This window comes from Oncorhynchus tshawytscha, linkage group LG29 (assembly GCF_018296145.1).
Source record: "Oncorhynchus tshawytscha isolate Ot180627B linkage group LG29, Otsh_v2.0, whole genome shotgun sequence".
NCBI classification, from domain to species: Eukaryota; Metazoa; Chordata; class Actinopteri; order Salmoniformes; family Salmonidae; genus Oncorhynchus; species Oncorhynchus tshawytscha.
In genome coordinates, this window is record NC_056457.1 from 8,031,718 (window position 1) to 8,049,825 (window position 18,108).

The 18,108-nt window shown below is 40.8% G+C and overlaps 1 protein-coding gene across 8 annotated transcripts in view; it reads right to left on the minus strand.

Moving 5' to 3' along the window:
- dnajb6b (DnaJ heat shock protein family (Hsp40) member B6b) overlaps positions 1–18,108 on the minus strand; it is a 47,348-nt gene that overhangs the window by 27,009 nt on the left and 2,231 nt on the right. For 4 of the 8 annotated variants that reach the window (XM_042308929.1, XM_042308930.1, XM_042308928.1 and 1 more), the window contains exons 2-3: positions 13,826–13,935; positions 2,268–2,373 (exon numbers count right to left, since the gene is read on the minus strand). In XM_042308929.1, coding sequence (XP_042164863.1) covers positions 2,268–2,373; positions 13,826–13,853 — 134 coding nt within the window. In that variant the 5' untranslated portion in view covers positions 13,854–13,935. The other 4 variants (XM_024393112.2, XM_024393113.2, XM_042308931.1 and 1 more) reach the window with 4 other exon arrangements.

Here is an 18,108-nt window from a genome sequence, read left to right on the forward strand (position 1 = left end):
TGACTGTAAATATCATAGTAGCCACTATCCAGTGAACAAACTATTCAACAATGACAGACTTTTCTTCTAAAACATTAAAACGATTGAATAATGCAACCAAACCATATTAAACAAATCAAAATCATGTGCAGACAATTGCTACAGCATGTCTTCATCACATAACATTAGCCTATCCAAAATGAACGATTAACCCTCTCATACAAATATAAAAAGTACACCTTACATAAAAAAAAAAAAGGCTTCATTTTTATCAATATAACGCAAATCATTGCATGTGGTAAAAGCAAATTGCGACTGAAAAACGTGGATAAAAATCGGTGAATTCCCCACGACAAGCTGTTTTATATGGAAGCCCATACCCGCCACCAATTATTTTTTAATAAAATAACTCATTTTTTTCAACGTGCACAATAAAATGCTACAGTCTGATCAACTGTAGCCTACCGATAACAACCACAGCTGCAGGTAACCTAGAGAAGCCCATGCGCTCTGATCCCATAGGGGCCAGGGGAAATGTAACACCGTGTTTTTATAGCCTAAGCAATGGATATATAGCCTGAAATAGGCAAACGTTTGTGTTCGGAGAAAATGTGAATGTGGTTGATAATCACACCTCGGGTGGCTAGGCTACCTCGGCCTTTTTAATCCAAAATGATTGACTGGGATTAATCATTCAAGACAATAGTGATGACAGTGTAGGAGTATCATGTTTAATTACTGATATAAAGGCCTACATGATGCAACCCTGCATACGGCGATCTCAACCCTGTTAGAGAGACAACTGCAGTTGAACAAAAACTTAAGGGGTTATCATCCTCCATGGGACAGGAGTTTTATGTTTAAACAATATGACCTGATATAATAATCTGGTCACCATCAGAGCCAATATAAAAAATATTTTTTACAGCTGGTTTATTACTACATTATACGCTACAACTAAGGTTCGGAGTTGGTTACGTTAGCCTGCTACCAGATAAGGAATGGGGGATGGGCTCCCATAGTTTTACGTGGCTCAGTGCAGCCGGCAGCTACAGCGTCAATTTCAGAATGGTAGCCTAGTGGTTAGAGCGTTCGGCCAGTAAACGAAAGGTTGCGAGATCGAATCCCCGAGCTAACACGGTAAAAATCTGTCGTTCTGCCCCTGAACAAAAGCAGTTAACCCACTGTTCCTAGGCAGTCATTGTAAATAAGAATTTGTTCTTAACGGACTTGCCTAGTTAAACAAGGTATAAAAATAAAAAAAATTCAAATGTAGCAGGCTGTTTCTGCAATTTCAAGTTAAAACGTAATAAAAACATGATTCAAATATTAGGAAAATGTCTATTAAGTTGTAGCCTTTTCAAAAACAATGCTCTGCCATTACCATATACACCGTAGTTGTGTTAGCTTAACGAGACAACTCTGTTTACACTGCCCTGCTTCAAGGGGAACAACTGTCTGGCGAGTGTCATGAACTACCTCCGGAGGTAGAGGTCGAGATGTAGTAAGCGCACAAATGTACATTTGAGTAATGTGTGTAACAGACTATATTTTTACAGGAAGTCTATTAAGTGCGAAGAGGTTCCAAGGTTGTGGTAAAGCAGTTCAAATTGGCAGGGTTAGAAGTGGGTAGCCCAGTGTATCAGAGAGATGAGGTTACACAATTGACCTAGTCAGCGTTGAAACTGAAAAAACAGTTCGCTTCTCGGTTAATTTAGTGACTTAGACGGTTGTTACCATTGTATTCAACACTTAAACTGAAAAACTAAAAGAGAGGAAAAAAACACTCCCTTCACAGTGGAGTCGGTACTAACTTAAACACTAAAAATACATTTAAAAAGCATACCTTAGATTCCCAAGCCTAGTAGCACAAAAGGGCAGATCATCATCTCACAATCATACCGCGGTTTTAAAAAGAGGGGTGCGTGTGTCCGTCATTCACAACACATTACTGGCAAAACGACACGCGTGAAGGTTCACAAAAGACAATAGGAAACCTTGGTTACGGTGCGTGAGCGGGGCTGCTCAGTGTGTCTGCTGGTGTGTGAGCATGCAGGAAGGTTTGCGACAGCGGTACTCAGCCAGGTTACAGGAAGCGGAGTGAGAAGAGTGGAAACTTTCTAGAGCATTAGCGGTTAGCGCTCTCTCCGTTTCTCCTCCGTTTATATAATTAGTCTACTACATCCTAAAGAGAGTGTCCCACACTACTAAAGTCGACATGCGTGTAAAAAAAATATATATATATATATATATATATATAAGAGGCCATGCCGAACAGGGGTACTCACGCTTTTTTAATGTCCTCGGCCGAAGCGTTTCTCTGGACCCCTAAGATCTGGTAGTATTCTGTCATGGCTGTTTTTCTCTGGTTCCTTCTTCTAGACAGCCGTCGCTCTGCAGAGGGAGCAAAGCGCCGTTTAAAAAAAAAAAAAAAAAAAAAAAAACACAATGTGGAGGAACTCAATGAGGGGAAAAGCACAACAAAGTGGGGCCGTGACAGAGGCAGCCATGTGTGACAGCTAAGAAACCTCCCCTCCCTCCCTCCAGGCCCAGTGGGGTGAGGATAGAAGGGGGGAGGGGGGGGCAGGGTTTCACAGGGTGGCACAACTAAACAATGTAATCAACTGCCCTTAAAATAGAGCCCTCTTGAGAGCGAGCGAGAGAGAGAAAGAGAGAGCGCAAGAGAAAGATGAGAAAGAAATGAGGGCGAGCTGGGGACAAGACTTAAGCTAACATTAGCTCTAATGTTACATACGGATGGGGTAGAGTGAATACCCTGGCCTGCCAATATAAGTAAGAGTGAAAGTGTGATTTACGATTGCATATGAACGAATGAAGATCTGAAGCCACAGCCAAAACGCCCAAGTGACCCCCTTTCCATAAGCATTTCTTTACTGATATCATAGGCGGCCTGGAATACCAGGCGAAACATGCCCAGATATACAGTACTTCATCCCATACAACTCTTCCATTTCCTCGCTACTTAATGTGGCCAATGAGAGGCAGCTTTGAAAATAATAAACTCCAAAGTGGATCTCTATGGGATGTCGTCTTCCCCTGTCAATTTACAGCCCCAGTAGTCATCTGCATGATCCACCAGACAGTGTTAACACTCCCGTACCACACGTTCAACCCCCACTGACACCCCAGTCACACTGTACACCCTTTATTCATTTCACATATTAACGGTCCAATTACAACTCAATTAACATACAGTATCTATCACTGACATCAACTATTGTCATGGGGAAAATTCCTAAAATCCTCTTTAAAACAGGTTGATTTCATGCAAAAGTGGGTGTGTGTCTGACCACTTTCCAAACATATGAGAGTTGTAACATTAGGGACAGATCAAAATTTACTGGAGGGGGGGGTTCCAAAATAGGTGAAGTCCATCTTTTTTTGTGCGGTTATTTTTTTTAAATTAGGCACGGGAGAGTAGTGCATTTCCCCTCATGGTTTACATTCTCTCTTTTGGAGATTTTACTATAGAATTTCTTCCATACTAGCCAGATTTCCTCATGTGCTTGCATGTACGTCCCCTTATCTGTTTTGGCACTTCCCTTATGCTTTTCTGTGTGCTAACTTTTACTATACCACAGGTCAGTATAATCTACCAGTGTAACAGTATATTCAGCAAAGGTGGATCGTTTGTCCAGATCTGCAATAGGCTAACTAGCATAATACCACATATAAAATGCATTCAAAGCTGCATCCATTTTTAATATGAATCCACTACAATAAATAGGAATAGCTGATAGGCAGCAGAGGGGCCAGGTCCCTCATTGCGCATGAAATAATAGTGAAGACAAGAGACACGCAGCTCGAAAAGCTCCCCTATTGATCTTGTTTAGGGACAATACAAATGATCCTACCTAGACTAGCCTACAACACAATGAATAATTGCATTATTGTTTTCAAGTGAGTACAAAAATTCTACTCCCAGCTGCAGTGAAAATGTAATTTTCAATAGCGGCGCAAAATTCCTGTGATTTTAATATTTCATTTGGATCGGTTGTGGGTCTAGTCGACAGTTTATAAGGTCTAGAAAGACACCTTAGCAGGCCAATCTGGCTGTATTTTTAAAAACTTTTGATACAGAGACTTGCTGTCTGTTGCAGATCATTATTCTCCCAAGGCGTCCTATAAAAATAATAATAATGAGGATGTGGTCACATATGCTCCAGGCAGGCCCAGTTAATCAGGAAAGCTTAACTTGCGCTCTGCCTCCTCTCCAATCCGAGCAGCTATTCCTCACGCACCCAAAAGCTTCAATGTAGCCTTCCTTTTAGAAATTCACTTTTAACATGCAAACTGCAACAATTTCAAAGATTTTACTGAGTTACAGTTCATAAAAAGGAAAATCAGTCAATTAAAATAAATTCATTAGGCTCTAATCTGTGGATTTCACATGACTGGGAATACAGATATGAATCTGTGACCAACAGATTAAAAAAAAAACATTTTTTTAAGTAGGGATGTGGATCAGAAAACCGCCTGATCAGTCAGTATCTGGTGTGACCACGATTTGCCTCAAGCAGCGCGACACATCTTTTTCACATAGGATTTGATCAGGCGGTACAGTTGAAACTGGGATTCGTCCATGAAGAACACACTTCTCCAGCAACGTCAGTGGTCATCAAAAGGTGAGCATTTGCCCACTGAAGTCGGTTACGACGCTAAACTGCAGTGAGGTCATGACCCTGGTGAGGACAACGAGCACACAGATGAGTTTCCCTGAGACGGTTTCGAATGAAGGCGAAGAAGCTGGATGTGGAGGTCCTTGGCTGGCACGGTTACATGTGGTACTGCCAAATTCTCCAAAATGACGTTGGTGGCAGCTTATGGTAGAGAAATTAACATTAAATAATCTGGTAACAGCTCTGGTAGACATTCCTGCAGTCAGCATGCCAATTGCACACTCCCTCAAAATTTGATATCTGTGGCATTGTGTTGTGACAAAACGGCAGATTTTAGAGTGCCGTTTTGTTGTCCCCAGCCCAAGATGCACCCGTGTAATGATTATGCTGCTTAAATCAGCTTCTTGATATGCCACACCTGTGAGGTGGATGGATTATCTTGGCAATGGAGAAATGCTCACTAACAGGGATGTATACAAATCTGTGCACAACATTGAGAGAAATAAGCTTTGTGCGAATGGAACATTTCTGGGATATTTTATTTCAGCTCATGAAACCAACACTTTACATGTTGTATTTATATATATATTTTTTAGTGTAGCAGCAGATGAGATATTTCCTAGAATGTATAGAGCATACAAAGTATACCTAGTGGGTGTATATAGGGCACCTAGTGGGTGCTACAGGGGCTATAGGAAGGGAAACCTATAGAGAGCAAGAGCTGTGTTTATCGAGTGTCTCAGCGTTGCCTTCAGATCACAAAGATTAAGATGACCTACACAGGGAGGGGCCTGATTCTAGATCTGCACTCCTACTCCGAAATGCTCGATGCATACGGCCCCTGGTCTAACAGGAGATCCTTCACACAACACCGGGAGAAAATCTGCATGATTGGACAAATGGAGCATTGTGAAACAAAGAAAGTTGAGATCCAATACTCCAGTCATCAAAACAGGACATGCCCTATTGAGCAAGATTACCAGGTAAAAAGTGCATAGCTCAAGGTGCATACCTACCGATAGTACATTGTATCTGCTGAATGGCCACGTGGCTAACAGAGAGGCAACTTTTCAACGGTGGATCTTTTGTAAGGGTTTCTATTTCTATGTAGCCCAATGGAAGTCCCCGAGACAGCAGATCTCAATTGTAGACGGCCAGAGCAGTGAGGACAGAACTGAAGTAAAGCGCTATGCTCTCGAGTGTATGTCCTAAATGGCATCCTATTCCCTATATAGTGCACTACTTTTAACCATGGGCTCTGGTCAAACATAGGGAATAGGATGCCATTTAGGACTTAGCCTTGAGTACCTTACTGTAGCAGTTAGTCTGTTGTCGCATATCAAAAATAAATCATTACTACACTGTAGTCACGGTCATACGATCCATACTAAAACATAAAATGTTGTTATTCCAAAAGCTATGAACCTGCCAAGTGTTAAATCCTGGCTGAAAGAGAGTGAGAAACACACTGCATGTACACAGGCAGCCAGTTTATTATATTATTTTCACTAATTGGGCTTTTGACTTCAGATCAGATCTGAAAAAGAGCTGATGTGAAAAGATCTAATGCGATTTGTCAAAAGACCAAATAGTGGTAAACATATTAAAATTGGCCTGGCTGTGTAAACGCAGCCAGAGAGACAGATCTGTTTACATATTAAATCGACAGTGGGAGAATCTCTCTGCTGTTTACAATGGCCTTCAAATGACCTTAAAAACACAAACTTCACTTGTCTTACACTGACATAGCTTACAGTAGATACACAAACCAGGTAAACAAACACCATTACTCCACAGCACACTACTTATGGGTCAAATCAGCCTAATCCTCAACTAAACCTGAAACCGTAGAGCAGCCCATGTTCTTCAAAGATAGACGGAGAAAACACGACCAATGAAAGTCGTAGACATGTAGACATGGCTATTAGCTTTGAACTATATCAAACAATACTTACCAAAGATAGAAATACGGCATAAACATATGACTCCAAACACAGGTTTAAAACAAACTGATACATGAAGGATATTAGTCAAGTAATATGTTGTTACCCACAAACAACCTAGTAAACAATGAAATCAACTTTGTAGAGCAATCAGTTACCAGTTCCACTGGGAGTCCAGTAGTATCCTGTTTGTTTGTTTGCTATTAATAACCTCTGTGCCCTTTTCTGCTCTGTTAGTGTATGTGAGCGTGTGGTTTTTTGGGGGGAGGGGCAGATGATGCCTCATGCACCTCCTGGTTGGCACAGTGATGGTAAACTTCTAGCAGGTCTGGTCAGTGTTGCTGTCCCAGAGCAGGGGATACACTCCTCTCTTCATCCTACACTCTTTCCCTCTCGTTTATCATTTTCCTTCGCTTGCTCGGTCCTTTCCCTCGTTTTTCCCCCCCTCGCACCCTTCCAATAGAACTAGATCATGAATAGGAGTCATGCTCAATAGACATACAGATGAGCACAGGACCTATATTCATAAAATATTTCAGAATTTAACTGCTGATCTAGGATTAGTCTTGGCATTTAGACCATTGTGAATAAGATATCATGGACAGGAGAACTGATTCTAGATCAGCACTCCTACTCTGATATTGCCCTGGCCACTGACCCATCTCATGACTCTTTCTCAACAATCTCAATGTCTTGACTCAAGGCACATGTACTGCAAGTCTCCCTCATCCCTCATGTCCGTTCTAGCTAATGGATTAGAATACTGTCGGTGTTTGACAGCTACCTGTGCCCCTGTGCGAGTACACATCTGAGCTCTGAATGTGGGTCAATCAATCGCAATGCCTCAGATCCCTACTCAATGCAATGATCGATGCCATTCGTTCGACAGTATTGAACTGTTACAGTGGCCAGGCATAGAGCTAGACTGCTGACTAATGGACAGGAAATGCAAGTCATCACGACCAATTAGTTTGGCATTGTTAGAGAGGGCAAAACAAATGTGCCATGTTGTTAGATGAATGGCCAAACAGTTGAGTTATAATAATGTCACAAGTTCATAAAGTGATGCCCTAGACATTACCTTAGTCAAATGCAACAATCCTACAATAAAGACAGAATCAGCAGTAGGGGGAAACGGCGCCACAGGCCGCCCCACCACTGCTATTATTTTTGTTGCCAAGCTGAGGATCATCGCGCAGCATCGTAAAAATTGACGATGTCCAAGTGGTTCTTGGTTGCCGAGTTTAGGTTTAATTAATCAGTCTGTGGTACAGTCTATTCACAATATCAATTATCCCAGCTATACAGAGTGGTGTTGAGGCTATACAGTATTTGTTTATAATTACATTGTTTACAAACAACGGGGATGAAGAAAGCTTATTTTTTGGGTGCTGTTGGGGTAGGACAGTTGAAAAAAGCTCATGAGGCATTAATGAATGACATTCAAGAATAATGAGATACACAGTCAAAAGTTGGGACACCTACTCATTCAAGGGTTTCTTTATTTTTACCATTTTCTACATTGTAGAATAGTAAAGACAAATCTATGAAATAACACATGGAATTATGTAGTAAGCAAAAAAAAAACACACAAAAAAAAAAAATCGAAATATATTTTAGATTCTTCAAAGTAGCCACCCTTTCCCTTGATGACAGCTTTGCAAACTCTTGGCATTCTCTCAACCAGCTTCACCTGGAATGCTTTTCCAACAGTCTTGAAGGAGTTCCCACATATGCTGAGCACTTGTTGGCTGCTTTTCCTTCACTCTGCGGTCCAACTCATCCCAAACCATCTCAATTGGGTTGAGGTCAGGTAATTGTGGAGGCCAGGTCATCTGATGGAGTGCTGCATCACTCTCCTTCTTGGTCAAATATCCCTTACACAGCATGGAAGTTTGATGGGTAATTTTCCTGTTGAAAAACAAATGATAGTCCCACTAAGAGCAAACCAGATGGGATGGTGTATCGCTGCAGAATGCTGTGGATAGTCATGCTGGTTAAGTGTGCCTTGAATTTGAAATTTAAAAAAAAAAAAATCAGACAGTCACCAGCAAAGCACCCCCACAGCATCACACCTCCATGCATCCCAGTGGGAACCAAACATGCAGAGTAGGTGAACGGATCTCCACATCTCACAAAGACCAAAAATCTCAAATTTGGAATCAGACCAAAAGGACAGATTTATACCAGTCTAATGTCAATTGCTCGTGTTTCTTGGCCCAAGCAAGTCTCTTCTTCTTATTGGTGTCCTATAGTAGTGTTTTTTTCCCGCAATAATTCAACCATGAAAGCCTGATTCACGCAGTCTCCTCTGAACAGCTGATGTTGAGATATATCTTACTCGAACTCTGAAGCATTTATTTGGGCTGCAATTTCTGCGGCTGGTAACTCGAACTTATCCTCTGCAGCGGAGATAACTCTGGGTGTTCCTTTCCTATGGCGGTCCTCATGAGAGCCAGTTGCATCATAGAGCTTGATGTCTTTTGTGACTGCACTTTAAGAAACTTTCAAAGTTCTTGAAATGTTCCAGATTGACTGACCTTCATGTCTGAAAGTAATGGACTAATTTTTCTTTGCTCATTTGAGCTGTTCTTGACATAATATGGACTTGGTCTTTTTCAAAATAGGGATATTTTCTGTATACCACCCCTACCATGTCACAACAACTGATTGGCTCAAACACATTAAAGGAAAGAAATTCCACAAATGAACTTAAGGCACACCTGTTAATTTAAATGCATTCCAGGTGACTACCTCGTGAAATTGGTGTGCAAAGCTGTCAAAGCAAACGGTGGCTACTTTGAAGAATCTCTAATATAAAATGTATTTTGATTTGTTTAACACTTTTTTGGTTACTACATGATTCCATGTGTTATTTCATAGTTGAAGTCTTCACTATTATTCTACAGAAAATAATAAAAATAAAGAAACCCTTGAATGAGAAGGTGTTTCCAAACTTTTGACTGTATGCATGTATGCAAATAAAAGGTATACATTGTTCAGTATTTTGTCAATTCTCCCGCGACACCATTTTTACGTCAGGTGACCTCACATGGGGTCGCAACCCTTAGTTTGGGAACCGCTGATGTAGAGCAAGGAATTGTTGGCAGAATAGATAGATGCAGTTCAATGCATGATTAATATAATTCACAAACACATGTCTTGGTAGTTAAAGAAATATTGCTATAATGTTGTAAAATCGCCGCTGACCTGGAACATTGCTTGGTTCCTCCACCCATTCGGGATGCACGGTTTCAGTTTGAATTTATGTAGCAAGCTAAATACACGGAGCCTAACGTTAGCTAGCTAGCTGTAGCTAGCTGCTGGGAGGATGTTGTCATTGGACGAGTGGCCGACTTTGTCCCGCCATACCGTTTTTGTGTGTGTGACTAGTTAGATACCGTATGCAGGTGTAATTTGGTGAACAAGCAAGAAATGTGAATCTCTTTGCTAGCTAGCTAGCTATGCTGAACCACTGTTACAGTTAGCATATCTCTTAGTTTTGATTCAGAGAGTTTGGGTTAAATGCGGAAGACAGATTTCAGTTGTGCAACTGACCAGGTATCCCCTTCTCCTAGTTGTCGGTCAAATGCATTTGGCGTCGATCAAATGGGCGGGCAGGCAGGCAAGTTCCCATTCAGTTGTCAAAACGTGAATTCGGACAATAATGCATTGGCAGGCACAGCCTGGTCTCAGACTAGACGTAACATAGTAATCCGGGACACCCAAATATGTTACGTTTGGTATGGTTACATAAGACAGATGGTTATGTCATGGAAATTCAACACAGGGACACGCAAAGTTAATATTGAAATTAATCATTCCTTATTAACAGCAAGCTGGAGAGGTCAAACTTAGTTGCATAAAGTACCGGTCTGAAGTGAGCTCCCTCAGGTTAGTCCAGTTAGATCTATATACTGCTTACACAGACAGGTCATATTTGCATGATTTTTCTTATTCATTATTCACAATTAATATATCACTAACGTTTGGTTCATGCATGTGACCGACCAATACCTCACGAGGCTTCTTCTCTCCGAGCAGAGACCTTGAAACTGAGATATCACCTTCCGTTCTCTAAACAATGTTCTGGGTGTACTGCCAAATTGCAGATACTAATAGTGAGGATTCCTCCCATACACATTGTCACTTGCATGAACATAGAAAGAGGTTGTTAATTTATTTATTTATTTATTGGGGACAATGCAACATCAATAATGCAACATCAATGTACAGTCCAGTTTCACAATTCCTGACATTTAATCCTATTAAAAATTCCCTGTCTTAGGCTCACCACTTTATTTTAAGAATGTGAAATGTCATGATAATAGGAGAGATAATTATACATTTCAGCTTTATCACAGCTATATCACATTCCCAGTGGGTCAGAAGTTTATATGCTACCAAATACTAATTGAGTGTATTGCCTTTAAAATTGCTTAACTTGGGTCAAACGTTTTGGGTAGCCAAGCTTTTACTTCCTGACTGATGTCTTCAGATATTGCTTCAATATATCCACATAGCATCATGGTAGGAAAATTATCTATTTTGTGAAGTGCATCAGTCCCACCTGCAGCAAAGCACCCCCACAACATGATGCTGCCATCCCCGTGCTTCATGGTTGGGATGGTGTTCTTTGACTTGCAAGCCTCCCCCTTTTTCCTCCAAACATAGTTATGGTCATTATGGCCAAACAGTTCTAATTTGATTTCATCAGACCAGAGGACATTTCTCCTAAAAGTACGATCTTTGTCCCCATGTGCAGTTGCAAACCGTAGTCTTGCTTTTTAATAGCAGTTTTAGAGCAGTGGCTTCCTCCCTGCCGAGTGGCCTTTCAGTTATGTCAATATAGGACTTGTTTTACTGTGGATATAGATACTTTTGTACCTATTTCCTCCAGCATCTTCACAAGGTCCTTTGCTGTTGTTCTGGGATTGATTTGCACTTTTCGCACCAAAGTACGTTCATCCCTAGGAGACCGAACACGTCTCCTTCCTGAGCGGTATGACGGTTGCGTGGTCCCATGGTGTTTATACTTGTTCATCTGTACAAACAATCGTACACATGGTACCTTCAAGCATTTGGAAATTGCTCACAAGGATGAACCAGACTTGTGGAGGTCTACATTTTTTTCTGAAGTCTTAGCTGATTTATTTTGATTTTCCCATGATGTCAAGCAAAGAGCCACCGAGTTTGAAATATATCCCCAGGTACACCTCCAATTGACTCAAATGATGTCAATTAGCCTATCAGAAGCTTCTAAAGCCATGACAATTTTCTGGAATTTTCCAAGCTGTTTAAAAGGCACAGTCAACTTAGTGTATGTAAACTTCTGACCCACTGGAATTGTGATAGTGAATAATAAGTTAAATAATCTGTAAACAACTGTTGGAAAAATGACTTGTGTCATGCACAAAGTAGATGTCCTAACCGACTTGCCAAAACTATAGTTTTTTAACCAGAAATGTGTGGAGTGGTTCAAAAACGAGTTAATGACTCCAACCTAAGTGTATGTAAACTTCCAACTTCAACTGTAAATTTCCCGCAGTTAGCCAAAAGCTAATTTGCACCCGTAGCCCCTGGGCAGGTAAGGGCATTTACACAGCCACTATACAAATACTCATTAAAACAATACAAATACATTACCTCCAATAATATTTAATTCTAACACTATCATTATCTGAAGAAAATAAAGAGGTGGCAGAAGAACAAGTGCCGGGAGGGAGGGGGTGGTCAACCGTGTCCATAATTGATATAGGCTTGTTTAAAATAGTTCATTTGTGGTATCAGGTTGATTGTGGAGGTCTGCACACTGCAAAATGTATAGTAATTTAGACAAAAAATGCATTGAGATACCGATCCGTCATCAACATGCCACTCGTGACAAAAGCTACGGCTGAAATGTCATTGCCAGAATCCATAAATGAAATTGTGTAATGAAACATGTGTAACTGTTTGAAGCAAAGGTCTTAAGCCATGGTTTTACAAATTGGATTGTACAACCCAGAATGAAGGGTTTGAAAGTGTCTGTGGTTTTATGCGTGGATTGTTTACTAGTTTGATAGTTTAAGTAATAACCAAATTAATAAAATGTCATGATAATTATCAGAATGAGTGATAAGAGGGAATGTGATGGAAAATGTTTGTGCTTTTCTAATAACCATGTCTGTGTTCATGCAAATGACTGATTGAATGTGCCTGGGAGGAATCCTCACTATAAGCAATTTCACCCAGAATATCGTTTTGAGAACCAAAAGGCATCTCATTTTCAAGGTCCCAGCTTTGGAGCGAAGAAGCCTCGTGAGGTATTGGTCAGTCACATGCAGGAACTAAAGTTAATGATGTATTAATGATGAATAATTAAATCATGTAAATCATGCAAATATAACTTGTCCGTGTAAGCAGTATATAAGAGAACTAATGGGACTGCCCCGGGGGAGCTCCTGACCGACATGTGTACATGGTGCATTGAGTTGGCTGGAACCTCTCCAGCACACTGATAATAAAGGACGATTTATTTAATATTGACCTCAGGTGTCCCTGGTGTTGAATTTCCACAACAAATGTTCAATCAGTTACTTAAGGCCTAGGGTGGTTGGTAACATATTGTATATTTTTCAAATTTGTAACAAATACAAATTATAATTGTTAACATATATGAAATGAATGATGTATTAATTTGTTGATGTCCATACAATACGAAACGTAACATATCATACTAAATGGAGTATGATTTACATACAGAATAATACGAAATTCTCCAAGACCAGGTTGGCAGGCAAACTGCAGAAGGGGCGAACAGGCTACTATTCCCCATCGTTTAACAGTTAATTTTGATAGCAAACTACAAGCTGAAAAAGTATATGAACAGATTTTAACAAGATTTCATGTTGCTAAACCGCTGTATGTTCCACTTTAAAGGCACATGCAAATAGTGCAGGAAATGTACTCTTGCATTCTCATTTCAGCTGGTTGCTAGGGTAACTGAGTTGTGTGAGTGACAGCTGAGGAACAGAGGTTAGGTTGAGGGGGGTTATTAGTGTGAACAGACGCAGACAAGGTACCTAGCCCCAGAGCCTACCCGGTTAGAAGTGAAGAGAGACGCACACTGAAGACGTTTGTTCTCAGTGTAAGCCAAGCAGACGAAGTTCACACAAAACACGTTCAGTTTGTTAGGCTAGTCTCTCATGAAAGACAAAACATTCAAATGTTAGGTTACATCTGTTGGTAGGCTGAGCAATATGGATGAGAAACATTTCTTACCGGTAGACTGTTTTTTTTTTTGAGTCATTCATTATTTCTGGCGAATCACAATTTTGGCCGATTAGCCGATTTGGCCCAATCTTGCGAGATTTGATCCTGGGTTGCCGAGACTAAAACAAACATTTTCAGTTTGTTAAGCATTATACTGTAGTGCTGTGCCAAAATACATTACAAGGTGAAAAGCTTCTGAATACAATATTTGATGAAAGCAATTAAAAGATCTTTCTTGGGGATTCATGAAAACGAGAAAAACAAGTGAGCACACAAGGGTGCCAAGATGTTAAATATTCCCAGACAGTTTGATTCAATTGCCAAATCCAACTGTGGTAAAATCAGACAAAAAAATTGTTTGAGTTTGGAAATATACCCATGGGGCCAGCATAATATCTCATGTCTAATGATGGTATGCGCCTCACAACTTTTCCAGGCAGTTTATAACTATTGTACACTTATAAATCTATTTGACTGGATCAACTACAGACTACTATCTAGAGTCCATAGTATTAACGCCCCCATATTGTACAACTGATGTAGAACGCATTTGACAAAACTGTTGTGATCTGAGCATTTGTCTGAACAAAAATGTTTACACAGCTCTTGTGGAGACAATATTTTGGTGCAGACAAACTCTGTTGCGTCACAAGAATATCACTTGTATCATACCCATTGTGTCAAATGTGTTACGCAACCCGAGTGTGTACGGGCCAGTATGAAGAAGTCAAACCTCATCAATAATGCCTGTGTAAAGGAAAGATAGAGTAGCCTACTTCTACTGACTAACAGAGGTTCCTATCGCCCAGGGCAGGTTCTAAAATATGACTCACTTCTTTGCCAACTAGTGAAAAAGTTACAGCCAGGGATAAGGGGGAAATGAGACAGCCACTAGAATTAGGGAGAAGTACTATCATTAACTCTTCCTAAGAACTCTTTGCCTACCTGTGTAAAACGCACGGGGAAAAGGCTAGCGAACTTGTTTTAGATTCACATTTGTCTGATGGTAAGAATCGGGTCGAGTTGTTAGGGGGATGCATAGAACTACAAACTGTATCAGACATTCAAGTTAATTCATGCATAACTTCCGTATGTAGGCTACATGAAATTTAACTCGTTTTCATAACTGGCATCTAGTGAGAACGTGGTTTCTGTGACATAGGGAACAACACAATGTGCATTCAATCCCCAGATTAGTGGCACCATGCTGTAAAGTCATTGTGAGCCCACTGGAATTCAGGCATCTTAATGGACTCCTGTCCTCTGCTAGACAGAGTTGGCCCTATCTTGTGGCAGTTGAGGTGGTAATTCAATGACATAATTAATAGTTACTGTGCTCTCTTTATGAAGAAAGCATCACCTATGCCTCATTACTTACAGTGAAATACTTTATGCTTAATTGTTTTGGAATATGCTTAATGGCAAAGAATGGCAATTGATACAGTTGAAGTGGGAAGTTTACGTAGACTGGAGTCGGAGTCATTAAAACTTGTTTTTCAACCACTCAACAAATTTCTTGTTAACACACTATAGTTTTGGCAAGTCAGTTAGGACATCTACCTTGTGCATGACACAAGTAATTTTTCAAACAATTGTTTAAGAACAGATTATTTCACTGTATCACAATTCCAGTGGGTCAAAAGTTTACATACACTAAGTTGGCTGTGCCTTTTAACAGCTTGGAAAATGACAGAAAATTATGTCATGGCTTTAGAAGCTTCTGATTGACTCAAATGATGTCAATCAGCCTATTGGAGGTGTACCTGTGGTTGTATTTCAAGGCCTACCTTCAAACTCAGTGCCTCTTTGCTGGACATCATGGGAAAATCAAAAGAAATCAGCCAAGACCTCGGATTTATTTTTTTTGTAGACCATCACAAGTCTGGTTCATCCTTGGGAGCAATTTCCTAACACCTGAAGGTGCCACGTTCATCTGTACAATCAATAGTACGCAAGTATAAACATCATGGGACCACGCAGCCGTCCTACCGCTCAGGAAGGAGATGTGTTCCGTCTCCTACAAATGAACGTGCTTTGGTGCGAAAAGTGCAAATCAATCCCAGAACAACAGCAAAGGACCTTGTGAAGATGCTGGAGGAAACAGGTACAAACGTACAGTGGGGCAAAAAAGTATTTAGTCAGCCACCAATTGTGCGAGTTCTTCCACTTAAAAAGACGAGGCCTGTAATTTTCATCATAGGTACATTTCAACTATGACAGACAAAATGAGGGGAAAAAATCCAGAAAATCACATTGTAGGATTTTTTATGAATTTATTTGCAAATTATGGTGGAAAATAAGTATTTGGTCACCTACAAACGAGCAAGATTTCTGGCTCTCACAGACCTGTAACTTCTTCTTTAAGAGGCTCCTCTGTCCTCCACTCGTTACCTGTATTAATGGCACCTGTTTGAACTTGTTATCAGTATAAAAGACACCTGTCCACAACCTCAAACAGTCACACTCCAAACTCCACTATGGCCAAAACCAAAGAGCTGTCAAAGGACACCAGAAACAAAATTGTAGACCTGCACCAGGCTGGGAAGACTGAATCTGCAATAGGTAAGCAGCTTGGTTTGAAGAAATCAACTGTGGGAGCAATTATTAGGAAATGGAAGACATACAAGACCACTGATAATCTCCCTCGATCTGGGGCTCCACGCAAGATCTCACCACGTGGGGTCAAAATGATCACAAGAACGGTGAGCAAAAATCCCAGAACCACACGGGGGGACCTAGTGAATGACCTGCAGAGAGCTGGGACCAAAGTAACAAAGCCTACCATCAGTAACACACTACGCCGCCAGGGACTCAAATCCAGCAGTGCCAGACGTGTCCCCCTGCTTAAGCCAGTACATGTCCAGGCCCGTCTGAAGTTTGCTAGTAAAAACTCAACTCGTCGTGTTTGGAGGACAAAGAATGCTGTGTTGCATCCAAAGAACACCATACCTACTGTGAAGCATGGGGGTGGAAACATCATGCTTTGGGGCTGTTTTTCTGCAAAGGGACCAGGACGACTGATCCGTGTAAAGGAAAGAATGAATGGGGCCATGTATCATGAGATTGAGTGAAAACCTCCTTCCATCAGCAAGGGCATTGAAGATTAAACGTGGCTGGGTCTTTCAGCATGACAATGATCCCAAACACACCGCCCGGGCAACGAAGGAGTGGCTTCGTAAAGAAGCATTTCAAGGTCCTGGAGTGGCCTAGCCAGTCTCCAGATCTCAACCCCATAGAAAATCTTTGGAGGGAGTTGAAAGTCCGTGTTGCCCAGCAACAGCCCCAAAACGTCACTGCTCTAGAGGAGATCTGCATGGAGGAATGGGCCAAAATACCAGCAAGTGTGTGAAAACCTTGTCAATTGTTTTCTGTAAGTCTTCACCTCTGTCATTGCCAACAAAGGGTATATAACAAAGTATTGAGATAAACTTTTGTTATAGACCAAATACTTATTTTCCACCATAATTTGCAAATAAATTCATTAAAAATCCTACAATGTGATTTTCTGGATTTTTCCCCCCTCATTTTGTCAGTCATAGTTGAAGTGTACCTATGATGAAAATTACAGGCCTCATCTTTTTAAGTGGGAGAACTTGCACAATTGGTGGCTGACTAAATACTTTTTTGCCCTACTGTATCTATATCCACAGTAAAACAAGTCCTATATTGACATAACCTGAAAGGCCGTTCAGCGAGGAAGAAGCCACAGAGATGAACGTACTTTGGTGAAAAAGTGCAAATCAATCCCAGAACAACAGCAAAGGACCTTGTGAAGATGCTGGAGGAAACAGGTACAAAAGTATCTTTATCCACAGTAAAACGAGTCCTATATCTACATAACCTGAAAGGCTGCTCAGCAAGGAAGAAGCCACTGCTCCAAAACCGCCATAAAAAAAGCCAGACTACGGTTTGCAACTGCACATGGGGACAAGATCATACTTTTTGGAGAAATGTCCTCTAGTCTGATGAAACAAAAATAGAACCGTTTGGCCATAATGACCATCGTTATGTTTGGAGGAAAAAGGGGGAGGCTTGCAAGCCGAAGAACACCATCCCAAATGTGAAGAACGAGCATGGCACCATCATGTTGTGGGGCTGCTTAGCTGCAGGAGGAACTGATGCACTTCACAAAATAGATGGCATCACGAGAAGGAAAATTATGTGAATATATTGAAGCAACATCTCAAGACAACAGTCAGGAAGTTAAAGCTTGGTCGCAAATGGGTCTTCCAAATGGACAATGACCCCAAGGATACTTCCAAAGTTGTTGCAAAATGGCTTAAGGACAACAA